The sequence below is a fragment of the Crotalus tigris genome, unplaced genomic scaffold (assembly GCF_016545835.1).
Source record: "Crotalus tigris isolate CLP2741 ecotype Arizona unplaced genomic scaffold, ASM1654583v1 scf7180000024437.13266115, whole genome shotgun sequence".
Taxonomy (NCBI): domain Eukaryota; kingdom Metazoa; phylum Chordata; class Lepidosauria; order Squamata; family Viperidae; genus Crotalus; species Crotalus tigris.
This window is the reverse complement of record NW_024100606.1, coordinates 7,873,128-7,900,449: the sequence shown is the minus strand read 5'-3', so window position 1 is coordinate 7,900,449 and position 27,322 is coordinate 7,873,128. Positions and strand designations below refer to the sequence as shown.

The 27,322-nt window shown below is 41.8% G+C and overlaps 1 protein-coding gene across 3 annotated transcripts in view; it reads right to left on the bottom strand.

Moving 5' to 3' along the window:
• The window catches only part of PIP4K2A (phosphatidylinositol-5-phosphate 4-kinase type 2 alpha), a 67,221-nt gene extending 44,616 nt beyond the window's left edge, over positions 1-22,605 (bottom strand). For 2 of the 3 annotated variants that reach the window (XM_039331300.1, XM_039331302.1), the window contains exon 1: positions 21,864-22,605. In XM_039331300.1, coding sequence (XP_039187234.1) covers positions 21,864-22,004 — 141 coding nt within the window. In that variant the 5' untranslated portion in view covers positions 22,005-22,605. Of the gene's footprint in view, positions 1-19,862; positions 19,925-21,863 lie in introns of all 3 variants that reach the window. The other variant, XM_039331303.1, reaches the window with a different exon arrangement.
• Positions 22,606-27,322: the final 4,717 nt, after the last annotated feature.

Sequence of the window (27,322 nt, the reverse complement as noted above, 5' to 3'; positions counted from 1 at the left end):
ATCGACATATTGAAGAGACACTGCCGAGGAAAACAATGGAGCCGTTCTCCGCCTGAGTTGACACACGAACCAGTAGAAACCATTGGCTACAGCCAAGAAGCAAATGGGGTGTTTCAAGTGTGGAAGAGAAGGGCATCGAGCTGTAGAATGCTGCTCCAAAGCCCCCCAGCACAACCCAGACAGATCCCCAATCAGCAAATCCGGAAAGTCTTCAGCTAAGCCAAAAGAAACTGCCATAAGAATGATGGAAATTGCGGAACCCCCCACCTCTGCTCATCAGGGGGAAAGAACTCCAGCCTACAACGCAGGGCCGGTGGACGCCTCAGATGACAGCTCGGAGGGCGAACCCCTGGTAAGTGGATGCATCACACCCATCCTCAAGACAGTGACTATATTAATTCCCCCCATGCCAGAATTAACCCCAAACAAACCAATGATCCCATCACTGAAAGAATGGATGGAACAATTACAAGACACCTGGCCAATAGTTAGAAAAGCACTAGATGAAGCTAGGCAGGCATACAAAGCACAAGCTGATAAAAAAAGGGTTGAGCCTACACCATTCATTATAGGAGAAATGGTGTACTTATCTACAAAATACCTAAAGTCCCTACAGCCCTGTAAAAAACATGGACCAAAATATATAGGGCCTTTTCCATTTAAAAGAATCATAAACACAGTAACAGTAGAATTAGAATTACCCAAAAATCTCAGGCAAATACACCCAATTTTTCATTGCAGCTTGCTGAAAAGAGAGTGTCAGTCACCTCTACGGCCAAAAATCCCCACCACCACCTCCAATCATGATGGAGGGCGAACAACACTTCGAAATAAAGGAAATTCTTGACTCTAGGAGATATCATGGAGCGACTCAGTACCTAGTTGCCTGGAAATACCTCCCTCCCTCACAAAACGATTGGGTCCATAAACGTCATGTCAGAGTCCCGAAGCTATTAAAGTTAAGTTTCACGCAGAATATCCTAACAAGCCTGACTAACTTTTATACCTGTTTTGTTTTCTTTCAGGTGGATCTTTCGTATTTTTGAGGGGGGCAGGATATCAGAATCCAATTATATTTCATCTCTAGTTATCAATTATAAAAAACCCCATTTCTGCCTTCTATCGATTCTGTCATACGATGAAGGGAAGGGGGTGAACAAAGGGGCTTTATGGCCCTCACTTTCTTCGGTACACTTCAAAGGAACTGGATGTGTGTATCACCAAAAGGACTAACCATAACAATGGGGCTATTACCTTTCATGTAGTTTTCTCTGAAGAAAGGAACTGGATGTGCGTATCACCAAAAGTCTCCATCCAGCCGGCAGTAAGGAAAAGGGGGTGGGAGTGTAGTGCCTGAGACTGTCACTGGAAGTAGGGGGTGATTGGGTGGGGCTATTGGGGAACCCCTTAAAACCTTGAATGGGAGAGCTTGGACCCCAAGTCCTGTCTAGAACGCCTGCAACCATTTTCTCTTAATAAAGGATGCCTGTTGGAAGAATTATTCCAAGAGTTCTGTCTTCTTAAGATGCAAAGTGGGGTGGGTCCTTACAGATGGATAATCCACAGATGGGACATATCAAAGCCTGCTCTGTCCCTATGGGGGGGAAATAGTCAGGGCATGTGTCCCTCCGGACAACACCACTCGTTGTAACACCCTCCAGCCAAAGGAAGTGTCTGTGGAGGCAAATTTATCAATTTTGTAATGTCTTATAAATGGAGAGGACGACGACCAAGTCGCTGTCCGACAAATCTCGTCAATGGGCGCTTGAGTCGCCCAAGCCGCTGAAGTTGCTGCACTGCATGTGGAATGAGCAGTGATATTGTTAGGGATGGATAAGGACTGGGATTGATAAACTGTGGCTATACAGGCCTTGATCCACCTGCCAATGGTGGACGACGAGACCTTCTGCCCCATGGAAGAGGGCTGGAAAGAAATGAAAAGCGCTTCTGATTTGTGGAAGACACAGGTCCGCTTGATGTACCGTCTTAATGCCCTGCGCACATCCACGATGTGCCACTGGCACTCCAGGTCGTGAGCTGGCCGAGGGCAAAAGCTCGGTAGTATAAGTTCTTGTGATATATGGAATAAGGTGTTTACCTTAGGAATGAACGATGGGTCCAATCTAAGGATCACACACAATCCTTACGAAAGACGCATAGATCCTCCCTGACAGAGAGTGCTGCCAGTTCAGAAATGCGCCTGGCTGATGTCACTGCTACAAGAAAGGCCACCATCATGGACAAGAGTCTCAAATCACAAGACTTAAGGGGCTCGAAAAGTGTCACGGTAAGAGCTTGCAATACACAAGAAAGATCCCACGAGGGGTATCTATGGACTGTGGGTGGTTTTGAGTTGACCGGTCCCTTGATGAAGGAGTGGATCATTGGGTCATGGGCCAGAGAAGAAGAATCGTCACATGACAGCACCTTAGCCAAGGCTGCTACTTGCCTTTTGATGTTATTTGGTGATAGGCCCTTGTCGAGTCCGTCCAGCAAATATCCTAAAATTCTAGGGATAGTGATGGATGAAATATCAATTTGGTTCCTGGTACACCAGGTGAAAAAGTTCTTCTAAATGGAGATGGGTGTCTCGAAGCCTGGATCATGTTGATCACCCCAATTGGGTAGGACTCCTGAGTTAGACGTTGCCGCTCAAATGCCAGGCGGTTAGCTGGAGCCATTGAGGGTCTGGATGTTGAAGTGTGCCCTGACTGAGTGCAATGCAATCCGAAGGGATCTTCCACAGAGTCGACATGGAAAGACTCATGAGGTTGGCAAACCACAGACACCTCGGCCAGTGTGGAGCAATTAGTATGATCTCCGCTCTCTCCTGTAGCAGTTTGCATATGACCGCTGGCATTAGAGGGAGCGGAGGAAATGGGTAAAGAAGATCCCTGGGCCATGGGCTGCGTAGGGCATCCACTCTCTCTGCCCCCGGAGATGAAAAACGGGAAAAGAACCTCAGGAATTGTGAATTCGCCGGAGATGCGAACAGATCCAGTGTCGGGTGGCCGAACCTTTTTGCTATCTCTGTGAATAGTTCTGGATGCAGGCGCCACTCAGAGTGGTCCACCGTTGCTCTGCTCAAGGCATCTGCCTGCTTGTTTGTCTCTCCCGAGATGTGTTCCGCCCTGAGGGAGGAGAGGTTGGTCTCTGCTCAGGAGCAAAGCAGTCGGGCCTCGGTCATGAGTGACTTGGACCGTGTGGCCCCCTGCCAGTTCATGTGGGTTTTGGCTGCTATGTTGTCTGTGAGGACTAGAACGTGCTGTCCCCTTGCCCTGTGGCTGAAATGCAGTAATGCTAGGTGTATGGCTCTGAGCTCCAACCAGTTTATGTTGTGCTTCAGATCCCGTCGGGACCACTGTTCCCTGAGCCTACTGGGATTGGAGATGAGTCCCCTATCCAAGGAGGCTGGCATCGGTGGTAAGAGTGAATCGAATCGGTTCCTTGAAATTGGAACCTCTGGCTACCATCTGGGAAGTCCACCAGCGGAACGACTTCAATATTTGAGATGGGACCTTTACTTTTCTGTTGGAAGAACTGAGTTTCCACCTTTGAAAGGGAAGAAGGAACCACTGCAGGGCCCTGGAGTGGAATCTGGCCCATGGCACTATGGAGATGCATGAGATCATCTTCCTTAAGAGTTGGGAGAGGGTGACTAGAGGAACCACACGGTCCTGTTGGACCTGATGTATCAGGGCCTGGATACTGATCTGGCGGTCCAGTGACAAGTAGACCATGCACTGTTATGTATTTATGACTGCCCCCAAATGAAGGAGACGAGTGGATGGAATTAACTGGCTCTTTAGGAAGTTTACGGAAAAACCATGGTTCTGAAGAACCTCAATGGTGAGTGCTACGTCCGACCTTGCTGTCTGAACTGACCTGGACTTTATAAGAATGTCGTCCAGGTAGCACTGGATCCGTATTGGAACCAATTTCAGGTGGGCAGCCAGAACCATCAGGATCTTCATAACCACCCTTGGAGTGGATGACAGGCCAAATGGCAGAGCTCTGTATTGATAATGACAGTACTTGTAACAGAATCTGAGAAATCTGCGATGTTCGAGAAGTATTGGGACATGTAGGTACGCATCCGTGAGGTCGATGGATGTCAGGAAGTCGCCCTTTCTGATGCTGGACAGAATAGATTGTAGAGTCTGCATCTTGAATTTTTTGTAAATTAGATAGGTATTTAGTCTTTTTAGATTGAGAATGGCTCTCCATCCTCCCGAGGCCTTCGGCACTACAAAGAGGATGGAGTAGAAGCCTTTCCCTATCTGTTTGGCCGGGACTGGTTCCACGGACTTTATCTCCAAGAGGTGATTTATGGCCTTGTTCATGAGGTTTCTCTTGGTTGGGTTCAGGGGGGTTGGGCATGGCCTGAACCGATCTGGTGGTCTGGATAGGAATTCCAGCGATAGGCCGTTCTCTATGGTGGATAGAACCCAAACATCTGTGGTGGTGGCTTCCCAGTTGTGAATAAAGAGGGAAAGCCTGACACCAATGGGGGTGTCCATCCCTGGAGTCACTTATTCCTCCTAAAGGGACAGCCCCTGGCACCTCGAAAGGGCCATTTGTACTGAAATTGCTACCTGGGATTTGGGTTCAAATCGCTCCAATTGGCGATCGGCTCTGGGAGGGAAGGATCAGGGTTGTTGGGACCACTCTGTCCCCAAAGTGCTGTGGAATGACTGTTTACGATAATACGGGCTAGTTTTCTTGTCCGCCTGCCTGGTCTGGTGGACTAACACCTTCTTCTTGTCCCGGTTCTCCACCAAGTAGGGATCAAGAGCTTCCCCAAACAAATGACTGCCAGTGTAAGGTGCTGTGGCCAGACGCCACTTGGACTTTAAGTCCGCTCGCCACTGTTTCAGCCAAGCAGCTGACGAATTGATACATTAGCGGCAATTGCCCTGGCTGAAAATCTGGCTGCGTGAAGTGTGGCATCAGCCGTGTATTCTGCCGTCGCGAGCAACTTACCCAAAGTTTGGTGAGCCCATACCTGTTCCTGGGGAATCTTGGCCTGAAGCTCCCGAAGCCAAATGATGGAGGTCCTGGAAAAGAAAGACGCTGAAGTGGAAGCCCTCACTGCCCAGCCGGATGCTTGATGAGACCTGTGCAAAGAAAATTCTGATTTTCTTTCCTCTGGTCTCAATGCTTCCACCATATCACCTGATATGGTGGAGGGGGAAAAGATAGGAGTTAAGGATGTGTCTATTGCCGGGACCTCTAGCAAATCTGTCAGTGACAGAGCAACATTGAAAAGTTTTTTATCAGTGACCCCTGGAGCAGGGGGAGCACTGAGGCTAGCCCATTGTTTCTTTATGGTATTAAGGAAGAAGGGAGGACACGAAATGTGTTTTTGGGTCACGGTCAGTTCAGAGAATAGAGGGTCTGGAGCTTGACTGGTCGAGGGGGTGGGTTGTGGTTCTTGGTCAGGTGCAATCTTGGCAGCTGTGGTGGCTTTAGATAGAAGGGATCTGAATAACATGGGATCAAACAATCCCACAAAGAGAGAGGGTTCCTGGTGCATTTCCTCATCCTCTGACAAAGGTGGGTCCCGTGTTTCCTCAGCATCCGAATATGACTCTCTGTCTTGAGATGAATGATCAGAGGCAATGGAGTAGGCATATTCCGGGGCTTGGAGTGGAAATGAGTGGAGGATGAAGGCTTGGGTCTCTGCAGTGAAGCAATGCTCTGTGCTAATACCTGAGTGAGCATTGACTGAAGCTGTTCTGGCCATACTGCTTGAGGGACATCGGGATGGAGACCAGCAGCAGTGGGTGTGAATGTAGCTGAAGGCCCTGGTTGAGTACTGGGCGAAGGGGCTACCCAATTGCTGTTTGGATCTGGAACCATAGTAATGCTGGGTCTCTACCTGGTCTCTACATCCGGGGACAATGGTCTGTAGTCTTGAATTGACATTGCTAGTTGAGGACCCAAGAGGGAGCCCTCTGATGTAGCTGTGGAAGGAAGGGGACTCTCCCTTGGAGTCTCCTTTTGGGCCTTCGAAAATTGTCTCTCTAGGGCAGTGTTTCTCAACCTTGACAATTTTAAGCCATGTGGACTTCAACTCCCAGAATTCCACAGCCAGCTTTGCTGGCTGTGGAATTCTGGGAGTTGAAGTCCATATGCCTTAAAATTGTCAAGGTTGAGAAACACTGCTCTAAGGCCAGGTATCTCCTTGTGGCCTCCTTTTCGGCCGTTTTGGATGGAGCCTTGCTAGATAATACTTTGGCCTTAGCTTTCAGCTTCCCTGCAGCCTCCAGTTTGGAGGATTTGCGCCTCTTTTTACTTGGAGGGCTGGTAGTAGACAAGGCAATCTGGGGTTGTCTGTCTTCTGCCATTTCGTTGGAGTTCCTTCAGGACTGAGTACAAGACTGAGTACAGAACTGAGAATGGACCTCAATGGGAATAAGAGCTGAGGCCTGGACTGTTAACTGTTGAAAACTGGTAAAACCAGTGTAAGCTCCTGATAATTCTACTGTGAATCACAGTGTATTATGAGAGGCAAAATGTCCGATGGAACAGGAATATATTGGGCTGGTTCACCCTGATGCAATTAAAGGCCTGAGATGCAAGGCAAGGATTGCAATTGAAGGAAGGGTTTGAACTTCCAGAGGCAATGTTAAATCAATGTGGCCGGGTATTTTTGGGCCTGAGTGCTCTGGAAGGTAAAACTGAGGCTGAAGAGAAATGGCGCCAAAAAAACGCTATTCAAAATGGCAGCCGTCAACATCTCAGGCGATAACAAGGCTTCTTTAAGGCACTCTAAATAGCCAATTTGCAGTTTGGTAAGCCCCCTATCAAAAGTCAGGTATTTATTCTGAATCTCTCTCTGCCTCTCTGCTGTAAAAGCAAGCCAGAAGAAAAAATATTTTGGATGGTTTCTATTCAATGAAAAACGGCCGTTTGTGGCTCCCAAAATAGCGGCCGCTGTCCGTATGGCAGGCCGGGGACTCCAAAAATCTTCAGGCCAAAGCCCAGCTGATGATCAGGTAATTTAGGGGCTCCACGGAGGTCCGCCGATCAGCTGAGTCGATTGGCAGAGGTGTGGCTCGGCTGCGCTGTCCTAAGGTAGCTCAGAAAGGCAGGGGGAGAGAAGAAAGAGGAAGATCTAAAATTGTAAGGGGAAGGAAAGAAACAGACTGGAGAAAACTAAAGCTTCTCAAGGAAAAGGAAGGATAATTTATAGATGATATAACCTGTTGCCACTGAGAGGGAACCAACGTGTCCTGCTGGGTATCAGACTAAGTCAGTCAGCATAGGCCAGCGGGAGGCGTGGCAAACTCTCACACTTAGTGTATTGGGTAGAAAGGACAACAGGAAACCCATCTGTGGATTATCCATCATGCTGGAGAATTATAATAGTTTTTGGGTAAAGAGACAATCTGCTATGACATGTGGGCTTATCTTCTAGAATTCAGATGTCATAACAGATTTCCACATTACACATATTAACTTCTGCATTAGAGAGATAGAATGTCTCTTTTTTACATTTTAAACATAAATTAAGATTCATATTTAAAAATAAATTAAGATTCATGACCTAGGGTCAATATTTCATAAAAATATACTGTGACACATTATGCAAAAGCCATTCCCTTTTTTAAATGTGTATGCCACTGTGATGCATGTACAAAAGGGAGTATATTTGTTTCATGATGCACATTTAATTCTCTGCCTGCTTCTAAGATGTCCATGCACCTTTGTCTAGGCTTAGATCGTTTTGGAACACTAGATTTAAAAGTTAATTAACATATTTTGATCAAATCAAAGTTAATTAACATATTTTGACATGAACTCATCACAGCAGCTTTGCTTACAACCATATGTTTGCTGTGAATTATGAGATTTGGAATCTCCACATATCTAAGAGATAAAGAGTGATGCAAGGCAATTCTACTGCACATATTACATATTTTTGTTGACTTCTATGACCTCCCTCTGTAGCCAAACAGATCACCTTTAACTCTGGTAATCTTTCTGCTCAAAGATGAATGCTTTCCGGATTCCCCTCCATGTTATTTAAGGTTTTTGTCTAAAATTCAAGATTCTATTTTTTGAATTTCAAAGCTCTAAAACAGTGGTTCTCAACCTTTCTAATGCCATGACCCCATAATACAGTTCCCCGTGTTCTGGTGACCCCAGGGGTGTGGCCAACTGGGTGTGGCCACCAATAAGAGGGAGTAGGACACCTAAGGAAAAGGGAAAAAAATGGCGGACAGCGTGGTTTGGCGACCCCCGTGAAATGGTCGTTCGACCCCAAATGGGGTCCCGACCCACAGGTTGAGAACCACTGCTCTAAAACCTCACATACAATCAATCCATACCTGAATTCCCTATTTGGAAAGACTTTATTTTGTTTAAAAGTGGTGATATTGTCCTAGTTAACATGGAAATACCAAGCCTGAAAATTCTCCACTAAAATCTTGCCAATAGGAGCGTCACCTGTCATTCAGGTAGCTTCCCAGATCCTCAAAGGCCATACCCTTTCATTTTTTTCTTTTTTATAACTTCATTTGATAAAACTTTGAAAATCCACTTCACAAAGCATAGAGTGAGAATTGATATTCTGGATAACTGTATTTGTATCAACATGAACCTGAAAATTAAAATTAAAATTAAAGTCTTCTTCAACTTTCTTTCTGCTTGGTGATCCCAATGCTTGGAGACATTTTGCTTGGAAACCCCATTTCTAAGTTAGCATTTGAGAAAGTTACTGAAAAAGCAACTGAGAACTGTCAGCTAGGGGGCAAGATAAGTGTATGTGTAGCACTTTACACAATATTCACAAAGATAGAGAAACTCTTTCAATATCAGTCATTGAACAATTTTACAAAAATATCTATTTTGTTTAGATATCAACTTTTATATTTTGGACATTTAAAGTTTTTCTTTTTCTTTTTTTGATTATTTTTATTATGTAATTCATAAAGTTAAAAGTTATAGAAAAGATAGTTCAACTAAGGCATCTTAAACATTTGGTAACTAATGCTAAAAAATGAGTACATCTTAGAACAGCTGTTCTCAACCTGTGGGTCGCGACCCCATTTGGGGTCGAACGACCATTTCACAGGGGTCGCCAAACAAGGCTGTCCGCCATTTTCCCATTTTTTCCCCTTTTCTTTAGCTGTGTTACTCCCTCAATAGAATCTATTGGCTTTCGAAAGCCAATAGAATAGACTCTCTTGAATAGAGTCTAATTCTATTGGCTTTCAAAAGCCAGTAGGAATTGTCCAGGCTGTCTCTGCCCTGCTGAGACCGCCAAAAGCTCCAGTCTGTAAACGGTGCTGCAAGGAAAGCTTCCCTCCCTCCTGAGCAATTACTAAAAGTAAGTAAAAGAGGGCCAGGGGTGGGAGGCCGGCGAGTGCAGGGAGGATTTCTGCCACGTGTGGGGCCCGGCGGGTGCCTTACTTGCCTGGGCTGGGGCAGCTGGTGCCCAGCCGGTGGTCACCCTGCGCCGTCGCTGCCACTTGCCGTGGCCACCCAGGAGTCCCTGGGCCTGCCTGCCGCCGCCCTGAATGGGCGGCAGCCAAGGTAAGGCTAGCGGGACAGCGGAAGGCGCAGGGAGGGTTTCTGGCGCACCTGGGGCCTGGCAGGTGCCTTACCTGCCTGGGCTGGGCCAGCTGGTGGCCCAGCCGGTGGTCACCCTGCGCCGTCGCTGCCGCCCAGGAGCGCCAGGGCCTGCCTGCCACTGCCCCAAATGGGTGGTGCCAAGGTAAGGCTAGCAGGACAGCAGCGGGCACAGGGAAGTTTTCTGGCATGTGTGGGGCCCGGCGGGTGCCTTACCTGCCTGGGCTGGGCCAGCTGGTGGCCCAGCCAGGGGTCACCCTGTGCCGTCACTGCCCCTTGCCAGCTAGGCCTCGGCCGGCACAGGGGACACCACGCATGCGCGGTGCTCCCGGGCAGGGAAAGTCCTCGACTTACGACTGGTTGGGTAGTCCTCGACTTACGACCGGTTGGGGGGGGGTCACGGCATTAAAAAGGTTGAGAACCACTGTCTTAGAATAAAGTACCTTCTGTGGTACAGTCCTTTTCCCCCTCTTGGAAAGGAGATACAAATGACTTTAAAACTTTAGTATTTCAAGAATGAAAGCACAAATGAGAGATGTATTAATAGAAAACCTCTATATTAAAATAGTTCCATTTTTTAAATCCAAAATTAAATAGTTTTTAAAAAATGAGATGTAGTAACATTTGAAAGATTGTTAATTATATGATGGCAATATTTAAGCTACCTGTCATTGGTAGATGCTATATGTCTTAAATGTGTAATTAATCCTTATTATGTTGTAGGAATTTCCCCTGAATATTTTGACAAATTATATTGGTTGCACTGTGCCTTCTTGTTATTTTTATATATGGCAAGAAAAATGGAAAAGATCTCAGACTTCAAATAGATCTTTTCATACATTTATACAAAAATTAATGTTTATGTAATTTCAATTACCAAATGAAACAACTACTGTAAATGCCGGCGTATAAGACGACTTCCGCGAGCGCTGAAATCGGCGCCAAAAACGGGGGTCGTCTTATACGCCGAGTCGTCTTATACGCCGGAAATACTGGTAGTTTCCGGCGTATAAGACGACGTTCTAGGAATGCGGCCCGGCTATAAAGACGGGGGTCGTCTTATACGCCGGGTCACCTAATACGCCGGCATATACGGTAATATAGGAACCAACAAATCATTTTAAAAAGAAGCAAGATTATTCCAATCTTAACAGAATAACAGAGGTAGAAGGGATCTTGGAAATCTTCTAGACCAAATCTTAGTCTAAACATTGCGAATGGGAAAAAAGAAAGAATGCAAAATGATTCTTAAGAAAGATGATAACTACAAAATGTTATGTCTGGATAACTGATAAACTACACCACAGAGTTTCTTCATCTACAGCACTTAATCTGTGCAGTCATTTGAACTAGTCCACTGACTATTTCTGTATTTTGTAACACATACTCTTCTAGATTTTAAAAGTTGGGGCCTAGTGTAAATATTGAAACTATCATTAGTCTGATCAATATATTTTATATGCTTCCTAATGCTCAGCTTCTTTCTGATATATATATATATATTAAAAAAAAAAACTTTTTTCTGAGTTGGAAAAGAAGTTGTTTTTCTATTTCAGCCCAGCTTTTAAGAAGTAGTTAAACCTCCTTTAGAAAGGCAAATTTCTTTAATTATCATGAAACTAAAATGTAGAATTAAATAAACAGAGCAATTTTACATTTCATTTCCTTACTTTATGAGCTACTGTACAAGGTTTATACATTAATCAGACATAACATTTTCAACTCATTCCAATAAAGAACTCAGACATCTGAAAATTTCTTTATTTTAACTAAATATTTTTATCTTGCAAATGTATCAATTTCAGTAGAATTTAAACAGTCTAAGATAGTTTCCCAACTGTTATCTGTTGAAACTACAATGTCTAATCTTGAAAAGCAACCATTTTATAGCCTATTGCATTTCCCCCCTCCCCAATGATACTATCAATACAGGTAGCCCTTGACCTGCAATAGTTCTTTTACTGACTGTTTAAAATTTAAATGGCGCTGAACAAAATGACTTATGATCATTTTTCAAACTTATAACCATTGCAGCATCTCCAGAGCCACCTGATGAAAATTCAGATGCTTGGCAACTGATTCATAGTTATGATGGTTGCAGTATCCCAGAGTCATGTGATCACCTTTTGCAAGTTTCTGACAAGCAAAGTCAATGGAGAAGCCATATTCACTTAATAACTGTACTACTAACTGCAGTGATTCATTTAACAATTATGGCTAGAAAGGTCATTAACTCACTTAACAAATGTCTCACTTAGCAACAAAAATGTTGAATTCAATTGTGGTCATAAGTCGAGGACTACCTGTAGAAACTGGTAGCAAGTAAACAAATAAGCTTCAAATTTCACCTTCAAGCAAGGAGAACACCACTTGCATTGTTGGCAGGTAATCACAGGACAGGAAGCAAAACTATGTGGCTATGTTGCATTAAGATAGTCTCCATGGGCTGTAGTATTGTTGAGGGAGAGGAAAGGCAAAATGGAAGTGATGATAGTAAGGAAATCCCATGACTCCATGCTTTTAAAAATGGATAGTCTAAAAGCCTTGAACTGGAAATGCCACTGCCTGTAAAGAACTATGTGGGAAATTGTATAATGGGAGATTTTTTTCCATATCTATTGGTGATAAATCAGTTTCAGAGCAGATTAAGGTCATTATAAAAGATCACCAAATGATGTCTCTTATCCTTAAAAAAAATAAGTTTATAACAAACTGTGTTTATTATTCTACCCTTGAAAATTTCCCATGAGAAAATCATTTTCAGAAACTTCTCTGTATCTGCTATTTCATACTCCTCATTTCATTAAATATCAGCCCAAATTAAGATATGAAGGTCTTGGCACCAAAAGTGTTTAAACCAAAATATTTAACATTTCAGGAACATCTAGTAAACATTTCTTGCTTTGATGTTTATTATTACCCCAGAGAGCAGATTAAGTGTTCCACTGAGAGATGTCATAGTAGCATGCAAGCATGAAGACACAAATGCTGTTTATCTAATTGTTGGAAACTCTTTAGGGTGCCTAACTAAAATTGGCAAATGCCTGTATTTCGCTTCAATGCTTATTCTTTCCATCAAGTTTTGAGGTGGACTGGAATTCTGTTGCCCCTACAAACAGCTTGTGCCTAAACAATTTAACTGCCACTAAAAGCTCAAGAATGGACAATGGATGACAAATAAAGACCCCATTTACTGTTTTATAGATCCTCAAGTTATCCCAAAGTGCAAATTGAATGTTCAGTATCATTCCTATTGGAAATGGAACTGAGGAAGCAGCTATCAATCCATTCATTTTAAAAAAGAAAATAAAACAAAAACTACATCAAAATAGATTTCAATTAAAAACCAACTTCAGTATCCTTCCAGAAACACAAAAGTACGAAGTATATGAACATAACTTTAAAACATAAGGAAGCTAGAGGAAATTCCTGAATTAACATTTGCTTGATTTAGATACAAAATCATAATGGACAATCATAATGGAGAAAGTACAATGTATTTATGCAAAAGTAACAACATTTGACATGATGTGTTTAAGTGTCAGGTTACTCTGTTCCACTGACAAGACAAGCTTTTACCAAACAGCTGTTAGCTAACTAGTCTGAGTTAATGGAACATATCCAAATACTATTGAGTCTTTGAAAAATTTCTTTAAAGCTATAATGTTTGAAAGCTGAAATTCTATATTTAAATAAATTTACCTTCAAAGTAATAACCCAGCTTTTTCCTATTGATTTTCGTATTGGAAAATCAGGCAGATGGGCAGATGGGATGAATCCAAGACCAAGAAACCAATTTTGGGACCTAATTCGCAAAGCACACATAGTTAAAATATTATATGCTTAATTTAGCCTATTGCATGAACCTAATAATTATGGCTTGCAAACTTCTATTTAAAGCTTAGCATTCTATATGAATGCAGGAAACTATGGCTTATTTAAAACCATGATTAACCAAACCATTAACCTAGTTTCATATTTAGGTTTAATATGTTATGTGAAGCCAGTCTAAACAGCAAATTCCCAGGAACTGCACATTTCTATTAAAATTATCTACATAATTTGTAAGGTACAAAATCCAACACAATGTTATATAGTAGTGTAGTGTGATTCTTAAAAGAAAGCTAATTTGGTGTAATGGTTAAGGCACCAGGTTAGAAACCAGGAGACTATAAACTTAGCCTTAGCACAAAGATGCTGGATCTGTCCTTCTCCCCAATCCTTAGGAAGTAGCAAGGCTAAACCATTTCTGAAATTTTCCCAAGAAAATTGAAGGGACTTGTCCAGGCAGTTGCCAGGAATCCACACTGATTTGAAGGCACCAAAAATAAACTCAACAACAAACCACCACCCAATTTAAAATGGAATAAAAAGCACCCATTAAAAAAATGCATCTCTCTCCTCTACATGTTAGTCATTAAGAGAAAGTGAAAAAAATTGTGGCAATTCCCAGCCACCATGAACAATAATGAAGAACAATGGGAACAGCAGTTCACCAACAGGATGTCTATTTCATTATTACGGTCTTGACAAACCAACATCTCCCTAAAATGATACAGATTAGACTGAAGCATCTACCTACCTACCTACCTACCTACCTACCTACCTATTTTATTAATCTCATTTCATCTATAGCCAGAAACTATATTTGTTAAAAAGAGATGAATGTATACATAACCAACAGAATAAATTTAAAACATGTGGAATCAAATAAGATATACTGTATGATAAATCCAGACAACATAACTCTTTGGCAAGCTAGTACTGACTCTTTAAATCCCAGTTAGCTCATTCTAATTCATTCGTTCTTGAATAGGTTTATCGTTTCTGTCAATGGTAGTAAATGATAAAACTCTCTTTAAGACCACGCAACATCATCATAGGACTCTGAAACAAATGACAACAAATGCTGGCAACTGTGCATTAAATAATGAGTTGTACATAATCAAGCATCTCCAAAAACAAGTACCTCAAAATACAGACACAAATATGGAACAAAGATTAGCAAAAGTAGAACATAAATGTTTTTTTCAAGCATCTGTATTGCTTATATCATATCAAAAGATGTAGTCTGCAGGCCATTTATGGTCCAGGACCATCCTCAAGGCAATTCTGGAATAGGTGGAGCCAAAACTTACGTTTTTGCTATTCTTGAAGGGAATTGAGTAGATTTATGGTACCTATTTTAAGTCTTAACTGATCAGAAATTGACCCAAGACTTCTGGCCCTCTACCTCTGAACTATGATTCTTGATATACCACATCCAGCATATCCAATGCAGCCCACAAGCTGCACAATCCTGCAGCTGCAGTTGCCTCTCCCTCAGGCTTGGGTCATTTCAGCTTATTCCCCTCCCCTGCTACACTTCTCTAGGATGGTTGTGTACCACTTGCCACATGCCAAAGTACCACAGGTAGTACGCGTACCACCAGTTGAAAAGCCTTGCTATGCAACACAGAGGAAGGTGTACGATTTTGCTGCCAATCATACTAGAGATCCTTTTCTTTTGTGGGTCAATTCATAGTTCAAAAATCAATACATTTATGCTTCAGGAATAAGGTTTAGTGTTCTAACATTACAGAATGTTTGACAGTTCTTGATGTATCTTACTAAGATAAATGGGTCTAGTTTGTACAAAAGAATCAAGATTTAGAAACATTCAATTCAGATATGAGTCATGGCTGACTGAAGATGTCTCAAAGAGCAAGCAGAGACAACAACCACCATGAATAATGATGAGTGAATAGACTGGTGAGTAGACTGGTCCTTCAAAAGTTTCTGGCAGTAGTCTCCCATGGGTTTGAGCATAGGAGCCAAGAGAGACAACTTTGTTCTCAGTTACAGTTGAGTCTTCATAAGCCGAGGTGGCGCAGCAGTTAGAGTGCAGTACTGCAGGCCACTTTAGCTGACTGTGTTCAGCAGGTCAGCGGTTCAATTCTCACCGGCTCAAGGTTGACTCAGCCTTCCATCCTTCCGAGGTAGGAAAAAAGAGGACCCAGATTGCTGGGGGCAATTAAATATATATATACATTGCTTACTAGTGTACACCGCTTAGAGAGTGCTTGCACTTAAAGCGGTATATAAGTCTCATAAATAAATAAATAAATAAATAAATAAATAAATAAGACACTAAGCCTACCGAACTCACTTTCTATTACATTTAGAAATGTTCAATTGAGCCATTTTATGGCTATTCGAGACTTTCAAAACAGTGAGTTTAATTTTACATCTGGTGAGTTTTACTTTCTTCTTTGGATTTAAGACATTTTAAACAGACACTTAAGAATTTAAAATAATATATAATTGACAAAAGGCACACACACAAACAAAATGTTGTTGTAAGAAAGTTTTAAATAAGATTTGTAAGATTTGAAAAATATATATATTTAAATAATATATTCATGGAAAATGATTGAAATGGAAGTAAACTCACATTAGAAACTGTCGCTTGATGAAAATTGAAAAGGACACTAGTGGGAACTAAAGGATCAAGAAGAAATGGCATGCTAAAACTTTTGGCTATAAATGGCTCGATGACTATAACGTTTTGTTAACTTGAAGAGTTTTTGAAAGATAGACTTAAATATTGATAATTAATATCTCAAAAAGGATACAAATTCCATTGAATGTTTAGAAGATTAAAAAAACTAAGAATTTCTTTTATCTGACATAGACATTACAGTGTTTAGGCATGAAAGACCATAAAATTGAAATTACCAAAATAGACAATAGACAACTTAAGAAAAGGATGTTTTATTTGTAACATTAAATGAGAGTGAAAGTATATACGTCAAGCACAAGCAACCAGAGCTGTGTGTAAACAATTGAAGTAAAAAATTTATTGACTTGTTATAAGAATTTTCCTAGATTGCTTGCCTTTCCCAGGGAATGATGAAATAATGGCTTCATGAATCTTGGGGGAAGTTAAGCTTGCCTTTTGTGGCTTTGCAAGGACTCTTTCAGCCCAGTTGGTAGTTTCCCAACAGTATATTAGCTTATTCTCATTGTGACGAAGCTAAAAACCACTTCTTTATTATCTTTGTTACCTTATTCTTTTTTCTTCATCTTCTGAACTTTTCTTTTTATAAACTAGTTTAGTTTATTTTTATTATGTTTATTAATGCCAAAGAAACCAAGAAGAATATGAGTAGTTACTTTAGAGTAGCTTTTTTAATTCATATCTGCTTACAAGCAAAAATCTTCCCAGACTAAAGGACTTACCTGTATAAACTATTTGATATACATGCAAACTGCTTGTGGGGAGGAATGCCTTTGCCCTTTTCCTGCATATCAAAGGTTCCAAGCTATGTTGTTTCTTTGCTCCTTGGGAATGAACCTCTCCTGCTTGTGACTCTGGTTTATATTCTACATAACTAAAAATTTCAATAAAATTATTTATAAAAAGGATTTAGAACATTGAGATGACCTATTGAGATGCTTATATATGATGTCATGTAACTGCACTAATTATGGAAAATATTTAGTATAAACTATTAATCCAAGCTATACTATCAACTACAAAATCAGACTGCTTAACCTGAATTCTTATTTTATTAATAATTGACTCCAGAACCATAAAAATATGTTTGAATTTCGTGGCAGAATATTGAGTACTCTTTTGGGCTTCCTTTAAAGATCTAGTCCTAATATATTCAGAAGAATCTTTACCACTTATTTTGATTTTTTTTAAATGAATCCACATTTAAATTTTTAAAATTTAGCTTGAGGAAACATTTTTACTTACTGGTATTAGGGCTACTGGATCTAACATGCAAAAGTCCAGATGGCCACTAGATGGCAGTTAAGAACTGTTTGTCACATGATGCTTCACTGAATTTTTTTTTTCCAGCCCAAATGTGATAGTAATTTTCTTGACAAGTAGAGCAATCTAATAAAGTATGTACACACAAAAGCTAATCTGTATTTTAAAAACTCAGAGACATTCAGATAGCCATTGAATGAGTCAGTATTAATTACTTTAGGATACTGTGTGTTTACTTATGTTAGCTCAGCAGCTGTTGTAGATTTTGTAACTGTAATTTTATACTGGACTGTATTATGTTACTTTATCTCAAATTGCCATGAGTAGATATTGAAGATGCAGGAAATCAGCAGAAAATGTACTGTTATTTTTTAAGTAAATAATTTACTTGCTTTTTTTAGCCAACACCCACGGTCAATATTCAGTTTTCAATCACTGACATAATAACATTTTTTCCTGTATTCAATACTTTAGGAGAATTCAGACACCAAATCCAAATTGCATAGAATGATATACCTATAATTGACATTTAAATACTTAATGCATTATGTGTCCTACTTGACGTGAATCCTCACAGATAAAACATGGGGGAGCAGATATATATACACCTAATTATCCATAAGCTAATTTATGAACACCAAACAATTGTTGGCTTGATTTTGTAGAAGTCACGTTTAGAGTTGTCAGCAAATTCGCTTCTTGCCAACAAATATCTAAGAGCTCCAACAAAAATCTCTCATCAAAGACACATGAATATATTTTATAATTCCACACTAAAAGGATAAGTCCTCTAAAAGATAAGTAGAAAGTAACTACAAGTGGTCAGTTCTCATACTGTAATGGAGGGGGAATCCCAAATACTTCACATTTGCTTTTTCATTTGTTTATTTGAGTGAGATGCAAATGATTTGACAGAGATGAAATATTTAGGATAACACAAAATAACTGGTGATTAAGACGGGCATTCCAGCATGAGAAGGTATGAAGTGATAAATAGGGTTGAAAAATCTATAATATGTTTGTGCTGCCAGAACTATTGGTGGCACAGCAAAAAATAGAATTCAGTATTGTACAAAGCAGCAATGTAAAAAAAAGGGTAATACACTGAACAAAAAAGACAAAACACTATCATAACATTTGCACAACTCTGTAATCAAATATGCAAAATGTTTAGGCTTTGGCTCCTATCAATTCCAGTGGGCTAGAGGAGCTGTTGTCTGAAAATGTAGAATTGTTGAGAAAATAATTATTTGCCAAATGAATACACTACTTTGAACAGCTGAATTAAAATGAAATTTTAACTCTCACACCTTTTTTTCTCATTAAAGGTAATTATTGATAATGAAATCAGAAAAATGTATCTTTCAAGGTTTACCTTTATAGTTACGTTTTTACAACTCAACAAATAATAAATATGTTTTAAAGCTGTTTTCTGAATTATGAGTTGAGTTTCTTTTTACAGTTAAATTCAAAACTGAAGATGCTGTATAAAATATGTTTTTCCCAGATGTACCATGTTTCTCAGCACTATATTAACTTGTTGGAAATCTCATTTTAAAATTTTAATTCACCCATATCCTACAGCATGATAATCTACTGTAACAACTTCTAACTTATAGAACATTATTAATGTTAGTACATTATAAGCAACTTATGACATTACTATTACAGACATCTATTTATACAATCAATTATCAGAAACCAGCCCCAGATCTGCTCTCTTCTCTTGAAGATATAACAAATATAGAATAAACAGAAAGATTTTTCATGCACATTTCCTCCTTTTTTCATACAAAAGTAAAATCTTGTTAGAGCTTTTAGCAAAGTACAATACAAATTAATATTCATATAACTTTGGGGGGGGGAAATAAAGCTCTGCTTATACAATGAAATGCTAATTGTTATCCTACTCTTTATTTCTATAAATTCTCTATCTGTATTTCAAAAAGAAAGTAAGAAAATGTCTACTTTAGAATCGGAGGCTGAATTAGCTAACTTCCTCAAACCTCCATATTCATGTATGGTATGAGTAACTATATGCACATACACATTCATCTCTGCACAAGGCAGATCATCCATTGTATTTTAAGTATAGCATTGTCAGATTAGTCACAAAACCAATAGTTGGTTATCAAAGTAGCAGTTGACCCTTCAGCAATGTTTCTTAACATTGGCCTTTGTATGAGGTATGGACTTAAGTCCCAAAATTCTCCAACCAGCCACATTGGATGGGGACTTCTGGGAGTTGAGGTCCACATCTCTTGAAAGGGCCAGGGTTGAGAAACAATGGCATAGAGCAGGGGTAGGCAACCTTGGCTCTTTTATGACTCATGAACTTCAACTTCCAGAATTCCTGAGCCAGCATGGCTGGGTCAGGAATTCTGGGAGTTGAAGTCCACGAGTCATAAAAGAGCCCAGGTTGCCTACCCCTGGCCTAGAGTCTACGAAGTCATAACTATATATGAAAGTTGCCATTTTGCTACAGTTAAGAACAGGACTTTTGTATGAAAGTTAATCATACCAGAGTGTTTTCTACATAAGCATTCAATGAATTTATTTACAGCACGGCATGGGACCAGCTTTCTAGGAAAAAGAAGACGGAATTAACCAGATTTTAGAATCATCACACAAATCTCAAATATAGCTTCTGCTGGAAGATGTGGCAGCTAATATATGTGGCCATATGCAATAAAGCAAATTCTCATTATGTTAGAATCAGACAATATTACTAAGGGGGGGAAAAGCACATGACCAAGCTCTATTACAGGGGTCCCCAGTCCTGGTCTGTGGACCAGCACCAGGCCACGGCATGTCAGCAACCAGTCCACACAAACAAGCAAAGCCCCATCTGTGGGATGCAGGCATGCACCCTCCGATCTGTGGAAAAACCGGTCCCTGGTGCCCAAAAGGTTGGGGACCTCTGCTCTATTAGCTATTGCTCTAAGCAGCTTTTTCTTTCTTTAATGAGATGTTAATTCTTATGCTGAATTAAAGAGGAAGCAAATTTCAAAAGTTTACAAGAACTAGCCCGCCATAATCTTTAGAATCAATCTTCGCTGCTACTCTGAACAAAACTCCGCACATTTGGTCTACATGCACACACACACAGATACACACACACACAGCTGCAGTGTTACTTCCTCTAACCAGGTGGATATAATTCTCATACAATTAGACATTTTCTCCATTTTCTATACTATCAGCATTTTCTCATTCTTAACGTTTTAGATCACAAGAGTTTCATCATTATCAAAATCATGTTATTTTCAATTGTATTTCTCTTCTGTCAAACTATATTATACATTTCTTTTCTTCCTGGTCTGACTAGCATAATACTGCATAGTTAAATGAACTGTTATTCCCAGCTCAAGAAACAGGACACTGCAGTAGCCCAAGGGAGCACACTGCCAACAGCTTCTCTACCATGGCTACCTTACTATAGTTTATCCCAGCCATTGCTTACTCCTCTGCTTTCTGTTACATGATCTACTGAATGTACTGGGGATTAGAATGAAGAAAGTTTCCTGTTTCCCATTTCCTCTCCACTGTTTTATTGATTGCTTTTTAACAATACTATGGAAAATACAAACGTGGAGGGTACCAAAACCGTTAGCCAAATAGATACTCAATTATGTTGCTGCCTATCACCAGTCATAAAATATACATACAGTGACCTGTGCTCTGGGTGTGCACCACAGTATTCTCTGGGTGAATATGACATCAGAAAATTGCATAAAAAATAGTTATTTTTCCAACCAGGCTAATGTTTATCTAGCATCATGAAGAGTCACCTTTGGGTGCTTATAGGCAAACATTAAAGAAAATATTCTAGTAGCTGGTATTTAGCTTCTTGCTTGAAGCAGAATTACTTATCTTAACAAAATACTGAGAGTGTTATACCCACTGAAGTCTTTGCAAAGATGCAGCAACACATAAGAACAGAAAAACAAAGGGAAACTGTGCATCCACAGCTGTTGACATCCCAAAGGAAACATGGCACTGCATTAGTGGATCCAAGAGGTTATCTATCTTTCCTGCAGAAGAGCATCTCTTTCCGTGGAATGAAATTTTGTATCCTCTTTCAACCATCTACACTAATCCAGTTACGGAGCATCACTACTTCTGAATTCCTGTAGCTTAGTCTAATTTACCGAGGTGTGAAAGAGCAAGATGGCTCTGCAAGATTGGGGGGAGGGAGTTGCAGTCAGAGGGCAGCAGCAGTTGATTAGAAGATGAGAGGTACATCAAACCCCCCCCCCCCCACATCCTTATGCCAGAAGGGAAATTGAGGCAGACGACAACACATCTGCAAAATCGAAGGTAATCCTTCTCCCGACCTGACACTCCACAGGCGCGGTACTATAGCTCCTATCGTGCTCAGCCGCCAGCTAGTCGGGGCTGATGGACTGGCTGCAGCCCGGTGCGCCAGGAGGGGGCTGGGCTGGAGGAGAAACTACAACCAAGCGAGTCTTTCCCGCCCCCCCGCCCCCCGAGTCGTCTGCGCGACAGCGGCGTCTCTTACCGAATGGTTCACTCCCCACATGAGGACGCTGAGCAGCGGATCGCTGGCCCGGAAGAGCTTGACTTTCTGGGCCACGAAGTGTTTTTTCTTGGTCTTGGTCTTACTCGCCATAACGGACACGATATTACCCGGGGCCGCCATGGGAGCCGCCGAGGAGCAACTCAGGAGGAAGAGGAGAAAAAGGACAGCGAGGGTCAGTCCCCCGAGCCGCCACGGGCAGGGCAGGGAAAGGAAGAGACGGCGGGAAAAGAAGGGCCAGTAAAACCAGGCAGCCCTGCTGGCTGGCTGGCTGGTTTTGGGTAGCACGTCGGGCGCTAGCGCGGCTGCGGCAGAATCGAAGCGACGGGCTAGTCCCTGGCAAGGCTTCTGCTACTGCTGCAGCTGCTGCCCACGCAGGGCGATACCAAGAGCATCCTAGCCCGGACGCTCGCCCCGCTCGCTGGAAGGGCCTGCGTTCTCTCCGCCCCTCGCAGGTCCCGCCTTCGAGCCTCTGGCGGGCGGGGGGGGGGAAACGCCGTCGTTCCTCCCCCTCCCTCTCCTGGCCTTCTCTGTATCTGAGCGCCCCGCCTCCTTCCCCCAAGAAGGCGCTTCGCTCTCACAGCGGAGTTGTAAGGCTAGAGCCAGCCGACACGCGCGTCTCCTCCATGGGAGCATGCGCAGCAGTTTAGGGCGTGCGCGGCAGGAAAAATGAAGTCCTCGCTGCGTTCTCTTTGCCCGACGTTGAGTCTTGCTTTCCCTCCCGTTTTTCGGATAAGGAATGCAGGATAGCAGATCGGCGACAGCTTCCATCATCACAGTCCAACAGTGAAGAGATTTGTCATTTTTTTCTCTCTATCCAGATAGTGAAATAATGGATTAAGGCTGCAATCCTAAAACCAAGTCTTGGGAAGAAATATGCTTCAGATAATAAACTATAATAATTTGAAATTAGGGTGCACTGTGAAGCCAACAATTATAGTCCATGCAGTAATCTATAATTTATAACAGGGTTTCTCAACCCTGGCAACTTGAAAGTGTGGAGACTTTCCAATTCCCAGAATTTTCCATCCAGCAGCTACCCCCAGTAATCATGATTTACAGCTTTGCAGTGCATTGCAAAAACTCAAAGTCAATTTGAATTACTGGTAGTTCAATATACCATAATCCAGACTTTAGGACAATCTCCAAGCCTGAATAAATTCATACAGTGCATCATAACTGTCCCCCTCAAAATCTCACTGCATTCCTCATTGAGATGGGGTGAACTACATGGGATGTAATAACATCCTGAGTAGACAAATTGCAGACCTTAAAATTTGTGGAACGATTTAATTACCTTGGTAGAATAATGGATAGAAATGGGGGAATAAGAAGCAAATGTGAAATGCCGAATAGATAAAGAAACATCTGTCTCCCAACAAATGTGGTCATCCACTATAAACACAACAACTAAGATCAGATTATTTAATGCCATTGTCATACCGCCGTCTATGCCAGTGAGACCTGGAAATCTACAAGGAGAATTCATAAGAGCAATGTCTTCCAACGTCGTCTTAGAAAGATTTTTCATATCTCGTATCGGGCCCAAATCACAAACAAGGACATTCTACAAAGAAGCAATTCCTAAAGAGTTTCTTGAGATAGTGACAGAATGTAGAATATGCTTTGCTGAACGTGTGTTCCATATAAGTGAGCAATGTCCAGCAAAGACTGCAATCAATTGGATACCATAAGATGGTCAGAGAAAAAGAGGAAGGTCAGAGAAAATCTGGTGCCAAACATTTCAGAAAGATCTGAAAAACATCAACCTTAAATGGAAGGATGTGGAGACTGTAGCTGTAGTCTGAAAATTGTGGAGAACGCTTGTAGTCCAATAGGCTTAACACAGAACCTGATCATGATCATCATAACTGGTAAATGAATAAATGTGGATAGAATTGCACCATTGTTAGTTGATTCAACAAATGTTACTAAAACTCAGTTAAGCACTTCTTAAAAACTATTGTAATGTATATATCCTAAAATTGATACCATTAGGTAGGGACGGTATTCTCTTAAATTTCACCATTCCAGCTTAATAAATTAAAATAGAGAAATGAAATTATGCTGGTATTACACTTCACACAAACATTAAACACTGCTAGCATAATACCTTATATGTACCAATATAAGGAGAAATAAGATTATGAATACAATGGCAAGTCAGTTCAAATCTTATAGAATTGTGATGTTAATTGGGAAACGAAAATAAAGAGGGGGAAAGGAAAAAAACCTGATTTCTTCCTACCACTATTTATGTTCCACCTCATCCTGAACAGTTTTAATCATAATCAATGGTTTATCAAAGGTTGCTATGCAACTTGGTAGAGTTACCATTTTTATTAGAAATAATTAGGATTAGATATTTCGCTCCAAGATGCTTTGAGAGAGGTAACGGCTGAAGAGGCAGCAGGTGGGGCGGTCAAGAACATGCGGCCCATCAGGAACAGTCCAGAAGCAGTTTCTGTGCACCATGAGGGAGCCCAAGAAGGATTGGAGGAAGATCCTGAAGAAGAGGTGGATCAGCTTTGCCAGTCCACGGAAAGGAAACAGAAGGAAAGCAAAGAAAAAGCTCCAGCTGCGTCCAAATGCTTCAGGTATGGAGGTTGCCATAAGAGAGTCGACTGCAGGTTCCGTTCCGCCATCTGCAGAGCGTGTGGAACACAAGCCCCATAGCATCCGTCTGTCTGGGTCGTCAGAAGACACAATCTCAAAAAGAATTGCGTCTGAAAGGTACCAGGGTCCCCAGCCAAAATAGGGTGGGTTTCTGCGCATTGCACAGAAGCATTTGCAGAACAGGTACACACAAACCACTTAAAAAGAAGCTGTCACTCAAGGTGAGGTTGCAAGGGGTTCCTTTGGCCATGGAGCTGGACACTGGGTCTGCTCTTTCAATCATTTCCATTCATACATTTAGGAAGATTTGCAACAGCAGTGGGTTCCAGGCCAAACTTAGGCCATCCAACATAATCTTAACAGATTTTCAAAATTCCAAGGTGTGTGTAAAGGGGGAGGCCACCCTTATAGTGCAGCACAAGGATTTTGAAGGTCCATTGGATGTGTTGGTTGTTGGGGGTGAATGGACGAATCTTATAGGACTCGATTGGTTTGAGGCCTTGGGAATCCAGGTTACTGGGCTGCAAAATTTGCAAACGTTGGGCCTAGCAGAAGTTTGTGAGGAGTTTGCAGATGTGTTTAGTCCACAGCTTGGGTCCTACATGGGGCTTCCAGTTTCTTTGAGACTTGACCCCACCATCACACCCATTAGGGTTAAAGCTAAGAGAGTACCTTTTGTACTAAAAGGTAAAATTGATGCTGAGTTGGATAAATTGATCCAGCAAGGTATTTTAGAACCTGTAGATTCAAGTCCATGGGAAGCCCCCATAGTCACGCCTCTCAAGGCTAATGGGGACATACGCATATGTGCAGACTACAAGTGCACACTAAACAAGGCACTGCAACAGCACGCGTACCCCGTACCTGTAGTCAGCCATATATTGGCCTCCCTCAAAAGGGGGCGAGTTTTTGCAAAGCTCGATCTGGCACAGGCATATCAACAGTTACCTGTTGATGAAGCAGCTGCTGAAGCACAGACTATTGTAACTCATAGGGGTGCATTCAAGGTCAAGAGATTTGGAGTAAATATAGCCCCTGGAATATTCCAAAGTGTCATGGAGAATACACTTAGGGGTATCCCTGGAGTTTGCCCCTATTTTGATGATGTCCTTATTGCTGGAGAATCCACTCAGAATTTAGCAGAGAGATTGAGGGCTGTTTTGCTTCATTTCCGAAGAGCAGGCCTAAAATTTAAAAAAGACAAGTGTAAGATAGGAGTCACTTCTACAGATTTCTTGGGATTCAGAATAGATACCCAAGGTATTCACCCTGCTGCATCTAAATTGAAGGCTATACTGCAGGCTCCTAGCCCCAAATCTAAAAGTGAACTGCAGGCTTTTCTAGGTCTCTTGAATTTCTACAATACTTTCCTACCTCACAAAGCTGCTGTGGCAGAACCACTGCATAGGCTTTTAGACAAGCAGGTAGTTTGGCAGTGGTCCAAAGTCCACGAAAAGAGCTTCAGTGAAGTCAAGGCCTTGCTTACGTCCAGTGATGTGCTTGCACATTTCAATAAAAAATTGCCTGTCTGCATCGCTTGTGATGCATCTCCTTATGGGGTGGGAGCTGTACTTAGCCATTTGAGGGCTGATGGAACTCAGGTTCCTGTAGCGTATTACTCCAGGACTCTATCTTCTGCTGAGTGTAATTACGCTCAAATAGATAGGGAAGCATTGGCCATAGTAGCAGGAATTAAGAAATTCCATGGTTTTTTTATACGGCCGACATTTCACAGTCTACACAGACCATAAGCCCCTGTTGGGGTTGTTTACAACTAACAAACAAACCCCTCATGTTATTTCTCCTAGAATGCTGAGGTGGTCTATTTTTTTTGTCAGCATATGATTATTCTTTGATTCACAAACCTGGTAAGGAAATGGGCCACACTGATGGCCTAAGCAGACTACCTCTGAAACTGGTAGAAACAGATCCTGCTCCTGCCATCAATATTCTCTCCATTCAGGAGTTGCCTGAATCTCCCCTAAATGTCAGGAATGTGGCTGCAGAAACAGACACAGACCTCACTCTTACACGTGTGCTTTCATGGGTTTTGTCTGGATGGCCTGAGAGAAGTCCAGGTACTGAGTTCCAAAGCTTCTGGCTCAAGAAGCATGAGTTATCCACCTTTAAGGGTTGCCTGTTGTGGGGCAGCAGAGTAGTTATTCCTACCTCACTGAGACCAAGAATCTTGTTCTCTCTCCATGAGGATCATCCTGGCATTGTCAGGATGAAAGCGCTTGCGCGAAGCCATCTATGGTGGCCTGGGTTAGACAAGGATATAGAGGCCCAGGTACACGGATGTCACTTGTGCCAGTGCTCACAGCCAGAAATGCCTCAGGCCCCTGTGCATAGGTGGGAGGAAACACATTCACTTTGGTCCAGAGTGCATATAGATTACGCTGGGCCCTTTCAGGGGCAATTCTTCTTGGTCCTTGTTGATAGCCATTCAAAGTGGCTGGAAGTTGTTCTTGTTTCCTCCACTACTACTGCCAGGACCATCCAGGTGTTGAGAGGAATTTTTGCAGCACACAGCCTTCCAGATGTTCTGGTTTCAGATAACGGTCCTCAATTCACTTCTTTTGAGTTCCAGGCTTTCCTGCAGGCCAACATGATCCGTCATGCGACTTCGGCCCCTTTCCACCCTTCCACCAACGGTATGGCTGAACGAATGGTGTGCACTACCAAGGATACCCTCAAGAAACTGACTTACGGTGACTGGAATCACAGGTGGGCAGATTTGCTTCTTGCACACCGCACCACACCACTCAAAGAAACTAGCCAAATGCTGCAATTGCTCCCAGAAGGAAATCAGTAAAAAAAGGGGG